This window comes from Ascaphus truei, chromosome 6 (genome assembly GCF_040206685.1).
Source record: "Ascaphus truei isolate aAscTru1 chromosome 6, aAscTru1.hap1, whole genome shotgun sequence".
Lineage (NCBI taxonomy): Eukaryota > Metazoa > Chordata > Amphibia > Anura > Ascaphidae > Ascaphus > Ascaphus truei.
The window spans coordinates 43,382,513-43,393,057 of NC_134488.1; the positions used below are offsets into that span (position 1 = coordinate 43,382,513).

At 41.3% G+C, this 10,545-nt stretch overlaps 1 protein-coding gene across 2 annotated transcripts; it reads left to right on the top strand.

Moving 5' to 3' along the window:
- The first annotated feature begins 1,372 nt into the window (after positions 1–1,372).
- Positions 1,373–10,545, top strand: LOC142496940 (indolethylamine N-methyltransferase-like). Of its 2 annotated transcripts, none has more exons than XM_075604055.1 (3): positions 1,373–1,638; positions 5,432–5,639; positions 7,301–10,545. In XM_075604055.1, the coding sequence occupies exons 1-3, from the start codon at positions 1,485–1,487 to the stop codon at positions 7,737–7,739; spliced, it is 801 nt and encodes a 266-aa protein (XP_075460170.1). In that variant the 5' UTR covers positions 1,373–1,484; the 3' UTR covers positions 7,740–10,545. The 2 variants fall into 2 exon arrangements, with proteins under 2 accessions (XP_075460170.1, XP_075460171.1); XM_075604056.1 differs by lacking the exon at positions 1,373–1,638 and adding an exon at positions 2,282–2,366.

A 10,545-nucleotide genomic window follows, 5' to 3' on the forward strand; every position in this document is an offset into this window, starting at 1 on the left:
GATTCTTGTAACATGACAATATCCCTGCTTCAGCACAGGTGGCTCAATCTGGACTCCTCTATCTGTCACTCTCTGTCACTCTCCTACTCTTTCTTCCATACCTTCTTCATATCCCAGCCCTTCTGGTCACTCCGAACCCACTAGCTTTGTCTTCTGGGCCCTTCAAGCAGTGCCACTCCTCCACCCCGCAGGCTGGGAATCACTGCTCTATACATTCCCTAAACATCACAGGGGAACTCTTAAGGTTCAATTGGGAGCTCTTCAGCACAAGGACTTGTGTCTGAAACATTCAGCATACAGAGCCGCAGGCACTGAACATAATACACATATTATAAGGTCTTTGAATTTGGAATAGTTTGGTCCAACCTTCCCCAAGATACTTGCAATCCCTTTGTGGCAGGCATGTACACTGCTACATCCATTGGCAGCAATACATACAGATGTAGCTGGCTTTATTGTCCTCTCTGGTATGAAATATTGGGGTATACTGTGTTGTGATATACTGTGCCCCGTAGGTGACAAGGGCTGCAGGACCGCTGGGGCTAGGCTCCACATCCCCTCCTCTCTCTGTTTGGACTAATTACCCCCCCCCCCCTCTCCTCTACCCTCTTAGCGGTGATTAGAGATGTGGTATTGAGGGGAAAGGAGCCAGGGAGAGGTTATTTAGGACCCGGGCAGGGGTGGGAAAGCATTGCGCACCGTGCCAGTTAAGTTCCTGCCCACCCTTATCTTTTCTCTGGCGTTATGATGTTTGTACTTGTTGATTTTTTTAATTAAACAATAGAGAAAAATTAAAGACAATAAATTAAAGAATCTAACTTCTGACAATTCTGTTGAGGTGGGCAGTTCAGGGCGTGTTGTTGCCCCTGTTGTGGCAGCTGTTGGGGGGAAGTGCTCTTTAACCTTGCCAGACTGGGCTCTATGGTTTGTAAAGCCCTATTGTGGCTGGGGGTTGGCGAGTGGGCAGGGCTCATTGTGCTTTGGGCTCCTGGGGCCCAATTCTCACTAAACGGCTGGGGCAATGCGGTGCCCAACTTGGTGGATGTGGTGCGCCATGATTTGAGTACCATTGACCTTCACCCGGTGGTTGACCACTCTGGCAGGGATGGCACTAACCTGGTTACGTTATGTATTTTTTACGGCCTTTATACCTCCAGACCTTTGTTTGTGTTTCTTTATGATAGATATTATTATGGGAATATCTATACACAGGGGCCCGGAGGGAGCTCCATCACAGTCTCCAAGGCCATGTTGTGTTATCTTGTATATATCCCTTTTTGGCCTCTTGACATATTTTTATCAGCAAAGGGTTATAAAAATGTGGCTCTCTTCCAAGCTCACGAGAAGTGTGGCTACGTGCCAAGCATACAGTATACTGGAGAGAGACACAGAGACTGTAAACTCATATCCAGCAATCACTCCCAGCTACGAGTACAGAGAGAAACAGCAGTGGTATCGTTACCCCTGAGAAACTCACCAACAAAATGGATGCTGATTTCACTGGCAAAGAAACCTATCAGGACGAATTTGATCCTAGAGGCTATTTAGATACATATTATGATCCTAAATCCGGAGTTTTAGTGACGGACGGCTTTCTGAATTTTGCTTTAAGGAAACTTCATGAGACATTCGCTGTGCGTAAGTATATCGTTCCAGTCTCCATATTGGTACTAGAAAGGTTTTGGGCCCGTTAAACATTGTGACGCTTCTTTATGACTCAGCAGGAGAGTTCTTCATACATGTGAAGGAGAGAACAGGCCAGGTTTGCAGGATATCTTTGCTTCAGCACAGATGGCTCAATCAGTGGCATAGTCTTAGACTGTGCCACTGATTGAGCCACCTGTGCTGAAGCAGGGATATCCTGAAAGCCTGACCTGTTCGTGGCCCTTGAGGACTGGAGTTGGCCAATATATGTACAAGTTGATTAATAGGCAGATAAATTGCCGGCACATATAGTGGGTAAGTTGTTCATGTACATCTTAGGACTCTTAAATATCTACAGTATATAGATATATGTTATAATATCTATTCTCATGTGTGAGTGTATATAAAATGTTTATACATGATGACGTGGTTAGAAATGTGTTCTTTTTTTGGGTGGATAGAGAATATTAAGCGCGCCATTTCTGTAAATGTTTGCGGATCAGCTCCTGACTATACGTTGTGGGGTTGTTCATACACCCATCTACATACATATAATATATTTGTTTTTGACACGCGATGCAGGTAATAATAAGAACACCAATGGTAAAAGTAAATAATTACAGAAGAATGTAGATCTCCCAGTGTACTGTATTCTGTATTAGGAGACTTACGGACGCAGTAGGAGTTGGTGAAAATGCATTGCTTTTATTGTTCCTGGCCAGGTGGGTAATGTACATTAAGGGGGCTAATTTATTCAAATGCAATAGAGCTGAACTATTGCACGGACACTCTCATTTACTTCAAGGATTGTAATAAATAGAAAATAAACCCTTTAGGGAGGTTAGTGCCGTATAGATTCAAATGTATTGACATGTTCGTGAGAAGAGCAAGTTTTTTAAGATATGGAGAGAATGTGCTTGTTACACAGAGGAAGACGGTCTCTAATAGAGAAGATACTGTGGGGGGTGGGTTGAATGGAGAAATACACAGCATTACTAAACACCATAACCTGGTAATTTCCCACTTTGCCAATATGTAAGTTACATTTTGAACCATCTACCGCAGATACGGGTAATTTAACAGGGAAATTGAGGTTTGTCTTGATACTATATCTGCTATTACTCTGGCTTTTAAATATAGGGTTTGAAATAAAATACTTCTAATGGCATATTATGAGTTAACAATCTTCACTGAAGGCATCTATAATCATGTAACTGAGCCATTAGGGTAAGGGGCATATGACTGTCCCCAGAAGAGGCTAGCCCTTGGTCAGTAAGGGGTTAAAGATTCGGTGGGTGTCAGGGGGACTCTGGGTGCTGTCCTTGAGAAGGGAAGGGGGGGGGGCTTGGGAATAAAAGGAAGTGTGGGAAGGAAGCCCACCTCTTATCTTCGAATCCCCTGTTATGATTCCCTCCCTTGTTGTGGTTTGTGAATTTTGTCGTTGTAATATATTGTGTCCGGCTTTATAAAAAGAAAAGAAACAAGCACAACAAAAAATAGCAAAAGAAAGAAGGTGCAAGAAGGGTTTTTGAGGGTGGTTTACTGATTGACTCCATGTGGTTGAGTTCGGGGGTTGGTGTGTGTGGTATTGTAGAAGTATCTGTCACAGCTGCGGTCCGGAGTGGTAGGTGGGGTGGGGGTGTTTTGCCAGGGAGGGCTTTAAGTTAAACACACTGGGATCTCCGCCTGAAGGTTAGAGATCTGCGCTGGGGAGGGACCCCGGGATTGGCTGTGTCACTAGCCTGAGGAGTCTGTACCTACTTTGGGCTTGGCCATCCAGTTGGGGATGAAACCTGACTCATTTCCTCCACCTAAAGAACAACAAAAGTCCTGCATTTTGGGGGGAAAGGCCACAGCTTTTATTGATCACGATCGTTAACATAACAAACAATAATAAATAATAAGCGTTTTCCAGGCTTGGCCAAACTGAACCTGAGCCCACGGATTCTGTGGCTCAAACCTCATCGCCACCTGCCAACCCAGCCACAGGCCATTTGGTAGGTAACTTTTTTTTCACATAGCCCTTAGAAGTCCAGAGTCATGATATAGAGGAAAATCAGCTGTGTGTTCCTGCTGTACAAAATTAGTATATGGGCTAGGAGTGTATTGTGTATTAAAGCTGCAGTTTAAAAAAATATATATATTTTTCCCCATTCAATATGTGCATCAATACAATCTGCACACTGACAAGTTATTAGCTAAGCTGCAGATCGATCCGTTCTCCTGTAATCAATCGCTTGCTCCGGGTTATTTAATTCAGTTCTTGCACAGCATTTTGGGCAATGTAGTTCCTGGAATATGATTGACTAGGCAGTTTTTAGATACAATTGGTGCACTGCTAGAGAGAGGGCGGGGCTCAAGAGCCAGAGCCTATCAGAAGCGGAAGGGGCTGTCACATTGGAAATGCTTCCTACATTAAAAACATGAAAAATGTCTTTAAAATATATATTTTTTAATTTTAAATGCTACAAGTATTTTCTCATAGTACAGAACTGATTTATTAGAAAAAAACACACATGTAGGATATTGCTTGAACTGCTGCTTTAATAAGGTAAAATCACTTACATAACATCTTCTCTTAAACATACTCTCCCTATTATCAGTGAGAGCACATCTCACTTTCTCCCTGAAAATGTCCCCTCACTCAATGGAAGACTAAAATAACTCCCTCTTACCAACTCTCTATAAAAGTGTTCACATTATTCCCAGTCTTACAATCTGAACTTTTGTTTCTAAATATTAATATTTAATTATTTTCAAAATGTGGTCCTTCTAAACCTGAAAATAGTACAGGCATACCCCGCTTTAAGTACACTCACTTTAAGTACACTCGCGAGTAAGTACATATCGCCCAATAGGCAAACGGCAGCTCACGCATGCGCCTGTCATCACGTCCTGAACAGCAATACCGGCTCCCTACCTGTACCGAAGCTGTGCGCAAGCGGGGAGACTATACAGCCTGTTACAAATGCCTTTTTTACATCAGTTATGCACATATATAACGATTGCAGTGCAGTACATGTATCGATAAGTGGGAAAAGGTAGTGCTTCACTTTAAGTACATTTTCGCTTTACATACATGCTCCGGTCCCATTGTGTACGTTAATGCGGGGTATGCCTGTATATAGTGTGCATACCTGGAAAGCTTTCCTTAAATATATGTACGCTGCTAGTCTATAAACATATAGGAACACAGTATAATGTAGTAGCTAAGTATGTACAATGCATCACTTTTGGATTGACAGGGTTGAGCATCAAGCGGTTCCAAGAAAAGTGAACCAGTTCTAGTTGTCAGAGCTATAGAGGATGCTACTCCTATAGCAGTAAGGTGAGTAAGTGTAAGAAGTATGTAGGAAACTGACCTTTAACTATTGTGCTAATGTCTTCAAATTTGCTTTGCAAAAATGTCCGACGTTTTCTGTAGACTATTTCGCATTGCCCGGTAATGTGTGAATATAGAGAGCCGCGACACTTTCACCATAACATTTATAGGCTTTCGCCAGCAAAACTGGAAGTCGAGGACGGATCTTGTGACATGAGTCCATTTACTTCTGTGTTGGAATTTGCCATGTGCATTGTGGGTTATTCAATAAACTGAGTGCAGATCGGGGGCAATATTGCCAGTTAGCTTCTGTGCAATAATGCCCTGATCGGCACTATCGCATTTGAATGAATATTGAATAAACCCCATTGACTTTTTATGGCTTTCCCTATTTTTCGGGAAACTATATTGGTAAATTTGGCCTAATCACATATCTTCCTGTCTCCTGCTTTTCTTTTTAACCAGGTGGTGTGAAGGGGGAAACTCTGATTGACATTGGCCATGGACCCACCATTTACCAGGATCTGTCAGCTTGCGAATGCTTCAAAGAGATCATCGGTGCCGACTACACTGACCGCAACCGAGAGTACTACGAAAGAAGCCTGAGGAACGAGCCGGGAACATTTGACTGGACATCAACAATAAAATATGTCTGTGAGCTGGAAGGCAAAGGGTATAGTATAATAATGGACCCTGTCTTAGAAGTGTCATTGCATTCTATCTTGGCAGCCTGTGTGTGCATGGACTAAACAGTATGGAATAATTGAGGGGCATTGATAGCACAGGATAGGTTCAGAACTGAGTGAGTGATTGGAGCTTGGAAGGTAATTAACAAAATTATTTGCTTTCTGCATGATACCTACAGTGGATGAAGCTTGCAGCCTAACAGATGGACACTTACACACAAAGAACCTTTATTTCCATCAATATGTTTTGAGCAGCTTTTGGATTCTTAACTCATTCTCCCCGTAGAATCAGAAGTCCAGAGAAAAACAATGACAAAGTCTTGGTGCTGTGACTGATATCATTTGTATTTGTGTACAGTATCATCCGTCCAAACACATTGACAGCTCAATGGGGATTATTCATTAAACCTCAGTTCTGTAGTGCCAATTTGCCACTATGGCACACACTCTTATTGAAGTCAATGAGAGTTTCCATGCAAAGGTGTCCCAGTCAGCACTTCTGAAGTTTAATGAATACCCCCCAATATGTTTGCTTTTTAATATATACTGTAGATGTAGTGCTGAGTTTCAAGAGTTGAAATGAGTTAAGACAAAAGTAGGTTCAATGTGATATTTGTTGATGAAATAACAACTTTAAAGGGCCTTTAAGATGTCACAAATAGAAGGAGTGGCTCAGTGAGTAACGACACTGACTGGCACGGAGTTTGAAGCAGGGGAACCTGGTTCAATTCCCAGTTTTGGCTCCTTGTGACCTTGGGCAAGTCACTTTATCTCCATGTGCCTCGGGCACCAAAAACATAGATTGTAAGCTCTACAGGGCAGGGACCTGTGCCTGCAAAATGTCTCTGTAAAGCGCTACGTAAAACTAGCAGCGCTATACAAGAACATGCTATTATTATTATTTATTATTATTATATATTGATCAATATATACAGCTATATCAATGGAAAACTCTTGTATGTTTATTTAAAGGTATTACAAACAGTTAGAATAGATGCAAATGACGATATGTATTGTGTCACAAACTGGAGCACTGCTGCAAAACTGGTAAAAATGGCATCATTTTAACATGTGACTCTGTATCACTGTATTAAGGTGCCTTGCTCCATGTTTTGTCCCAGATTGCTCCATTTATGCCATGAGCATTTGTGGTAGTGAATATACGTGTGAGGAGGACATACTCACTTAGTCAGTTCAATACTACAATGAGATGTATCAAACATTGGGCCTATAAGTCAGGGGTAGCCAACACCAGATCTCAAGGGCCACCAGCATGTCAGGTTTTGTGGATATCCCTGCTTCCAGCACAGGTGGCACAATCAGTGGTGCAGTTTTTCTTTCTCTTTGCATCAAATAAATCTGCACGGTTTAGGTAGTGATAGCCTCTGCTCCAAAATGCACCAAATGTAAGAAGCACGATTACGAAGAGTCACACGTGTGGTGCAGGAGTAAACTGATGCAGAGGCAAATATTAAATCGGTGTTTTGGAGCACATAGCACCTTATTATACATATCACTCATACAACTGTATAAAGTTAGCCAAGTAGCCCACAGTACATGAATAAAAGTAGATCCTAAGATGCACATAAAATTATAAATCTACAACCTTCACAGATATTACACTGACCAGATGAATGTTTTTTTTCAGTTCCACTGTGGAAGACAAGAGGAAGAAGCTGAAAAATACAGTGACGAAAACCATAAAATGTGATGTAACTAAGAGTAACCCCATGGCGCCTTTGGTTCTGCCCAAGGTTGATTGCATAATGACCCTTGGGTGTCTGGAATGTGCTTGTAAAGATCTGGACACCTATCGCAATGTCCTCAAAAATCTCTCCTCATTGTTAAAAATAGGGGGCCACTTAATTATTACTGAGATTCTTAACTGCACCACTTTCTTGTCAGGGGGCAAAAGGTTTTCCTGCCTGACCTTAACAGAGGATTTCATGAGGAAGGCTATCACTGAGACAGGGTTTGCCATTGTGGACCTAGAGGTCATCTCCAGGGAGTTTGATAAAGACAAGTATGACATCTGTGATCATGACTCAAGCTTATTTGTTCTTGCACGCAAAGTCCAAGATGTTTAAGAGGAGAACATAATAAGGGCATTTCCCAATTTCCCAAACTCTAATGGTTCCTTACTACTGGAGATGTGGCTTCCCTCAGACAAGTTTTCCCACCAGGCCAAATATATTACTGCCTGCAATACAATGAATTACATACTCATTGCAAATCCATTCCAATCGCAATACCTTGGGTGATCACAGTCTTTTTTGATTGTATTGTGAAGCAGTTAGCAGAATGTGAAGCAACATTTTCTGCAACAACACACCGATATGTTTGCTTCGCACTATTTTGTTGTGTCATATGTAACAAGCTTGTAAATCGAGTTTCTTACATCTGGCTCTGATTGCTAAACAAGAAGGTTTCCTCCTTTTTGACACAGAGACAAAGGAGTAAAATGATGTGGTCACACGTGTAAACACATTGCAATATGTTCCATATACATCCTCCATGACTCCCAAGACTGCAAGCTGATGTACACCGGAAACAAGTGTAGCAAATTACCCGGGCACATTGTTGCAATGAGGCATATCATTAAAATGATGCCCTTTGTGTTGTTTCCCAGCCTCATTTCACACATTTTAATTTCCCCCCCCCTCTTTAAGCCCATTCATAAGAGCTAATTTGCTAATTGCCCCATTAAGCATTATAGCGAATTTCAGTCTGTTTAATTGCTCCTCCAGAAGGAGAGGCCAGTTCTGTGCAGTTTTATAATATTTTATTTTGTCATTGACTTGTAACATCCAGGCCCAGTATAAAAATCCTCAGGTTCACCAGGTCGGACATGGCACCTTCTTCCTTATTTACAAGAAGAGGCAGGAGTAAGTCTTAACCCATCCTTGGCGCTGACTTCAACTGACCTGTTCACATCTCCACCATTCAAACTATAACACATGATGCGATCACCCGCCCTGACTGTGTCACCTTCTTTGGAGCTTCACAAATGGTATAAGTTAGGATATGGGGCCAGAGACACCGGTAAAACAGTTCATCATTAGTACCCACATAAATCTTATTCACTTATATGCAATATGTATGTTATCCAACAGCTTTACTAGTGTGCTGATCAAAGCCTAGAGGGGAAATTAGATAAGGTAAGCCAGCTATGCAATCTACATTTATTCTGTCTACTTATAGTAGTTAAAATAGAGAAACATCCCTTGCTCGGCAAATAGTAGAAATGTTAGCAAAAGGGAGGTAGGTTTAGGTGCATACAGGCTGGAAAACTAATAACATCAAGAAGGAAAAAGCCTTATATACTGCGCTAAAAAAAAACAAGTAGTAGAATGTAATGAATTAAAAAAAATGCTTTTAATGTAATTATTAATTAAAAAAGATGCCTAGCAGCATAATGATGCATAATTATACGTAGAAATATATACAAGCAATGTTGTTAAATGTGTTAGTTGTTAAAATGTGTTAGTCCACCAAATAAGCACAGGTGGTAATCTATTACCAATGAATTGTAGATCAGTGTCTCCTTGACTGAGCCACTGATTGAACCACCTGGGCTGAAGCAGGGATAGCCTTAAAACCTGAGCTGTTGGTGGCCATTGAGGACTGGAGTTGGCCACCCATGCACTAATCTAATAGAGGGGAGGGAAAATGGAAGTCGCTATAAAGAACACGTATCCTCGTGCATGCAAATCACAGCTGTTTGTGACGGAAACAAAGTTAATTTCAAAGTGGATCTTGTCACGGGAGACCAGGACTCTCACACCAGGGATCAACTCAGCAGGGATCAACTCACCAGGCAGAACCACAGATTTGATCAAATTGAATTTATTGGAAAAAATGTACAACTGTGCACAGGTAAACAACACACACTCCCAACTGGGGGAACTGAGATCCCCTTATAGACCTAGGCCCATGGACGTGTACATGTGTCCCGGTTGATTACCGGAGAGTCTTTGAGCTGCGGGAGGAAGATCACCTGGTAAAAGTCTGAAGGTGATGGACGAGCGCAGTCTCACATATATGTGGAAACAGCTAGCGTCAAACAACAGGAGCTAGAGGTAGGGGCCTCCCTCCCCACCTTTTTATACCCCCTGCCACAACAAGCTTACAATAATAGAGAGTTGAGGCCAGGGGTCTTCAATATGACCCAGCCCTGATTGGTGGGTTGAAATGCAACATAACCTTTGTTACATACAAATAGTTACATGGAAAGGTCACATGCAACTAGCAACATTTCCATTACATTAATCCCTGGTCCCTGATATATATATATATATATATATATATATATATATATATATATATATATATATATATCTTAATCATATAAAAATATTACTTGTGAGCACATTCACATGTCTTAGACAGGTCTGCAACTCTGCTTTTCGCCATTATAACCTAGCATACAGTGTTTCCCCTGCAGCAAGGGATTCTAGGAAATGATATGCAAATGAGCACACAGTGCCACCTTTTGTCTCAAGACCACATTACATGGAAAACCCTTAAGCCAATGCATGCTGCTTTAAACACAACTTTTAAACATAGCCTGGGATGAGATGCAAAGCCAATAAACCCACTCACAGACAGCTCAGCTGACTGCTCTATGGTGACTAACACATGTTAGCAACATTGCTTGTGTATTCTATGTATAATTATGCATCGTTATGCTGTAAGGCATCTTTTTAAATGAATAATTACAGTAAAAGCTATTTTTAAAAAATCATTACATTCTACTACTTTTGGAGTGCAGTATACTATATAGTGATTTTTCCTTCTTGATGATATTACTTATAGTAATTACTGTATGCTTTCTGATTTGCTTGCACTTTCATAACATTGTTGATGTATAATAAACCTATAATTTTTTTTCAA

What these genes read in the sequence shown, in the direction of transcription:
- LOC142496940 (XM_075604055.1), top strand. Translation starts at nt 1,485, where the DNA reads ATGGATGCTGATTTCACTGGCAAAGAAACCTATCAGGACGAATTTGAT. An exon ending in TCATGAGACATTCGCTGTGC is followed by an intron (nt 1,639 to 5,431) that starts GTAAGTATATCG and finishes CTTTTTAACCAG; the next exon opens with GTGGTGTGAAGGGGGAAACT. An exon ending in TGTGAGCTGGAAGGCAAAGG is followed by an intron (nt 5,640 to 7,300) that starts GTATAGTATAAT and finishes GTTTTTTTTCAG; the next exon opens with TTCCACTGTGGAAGACAAGA.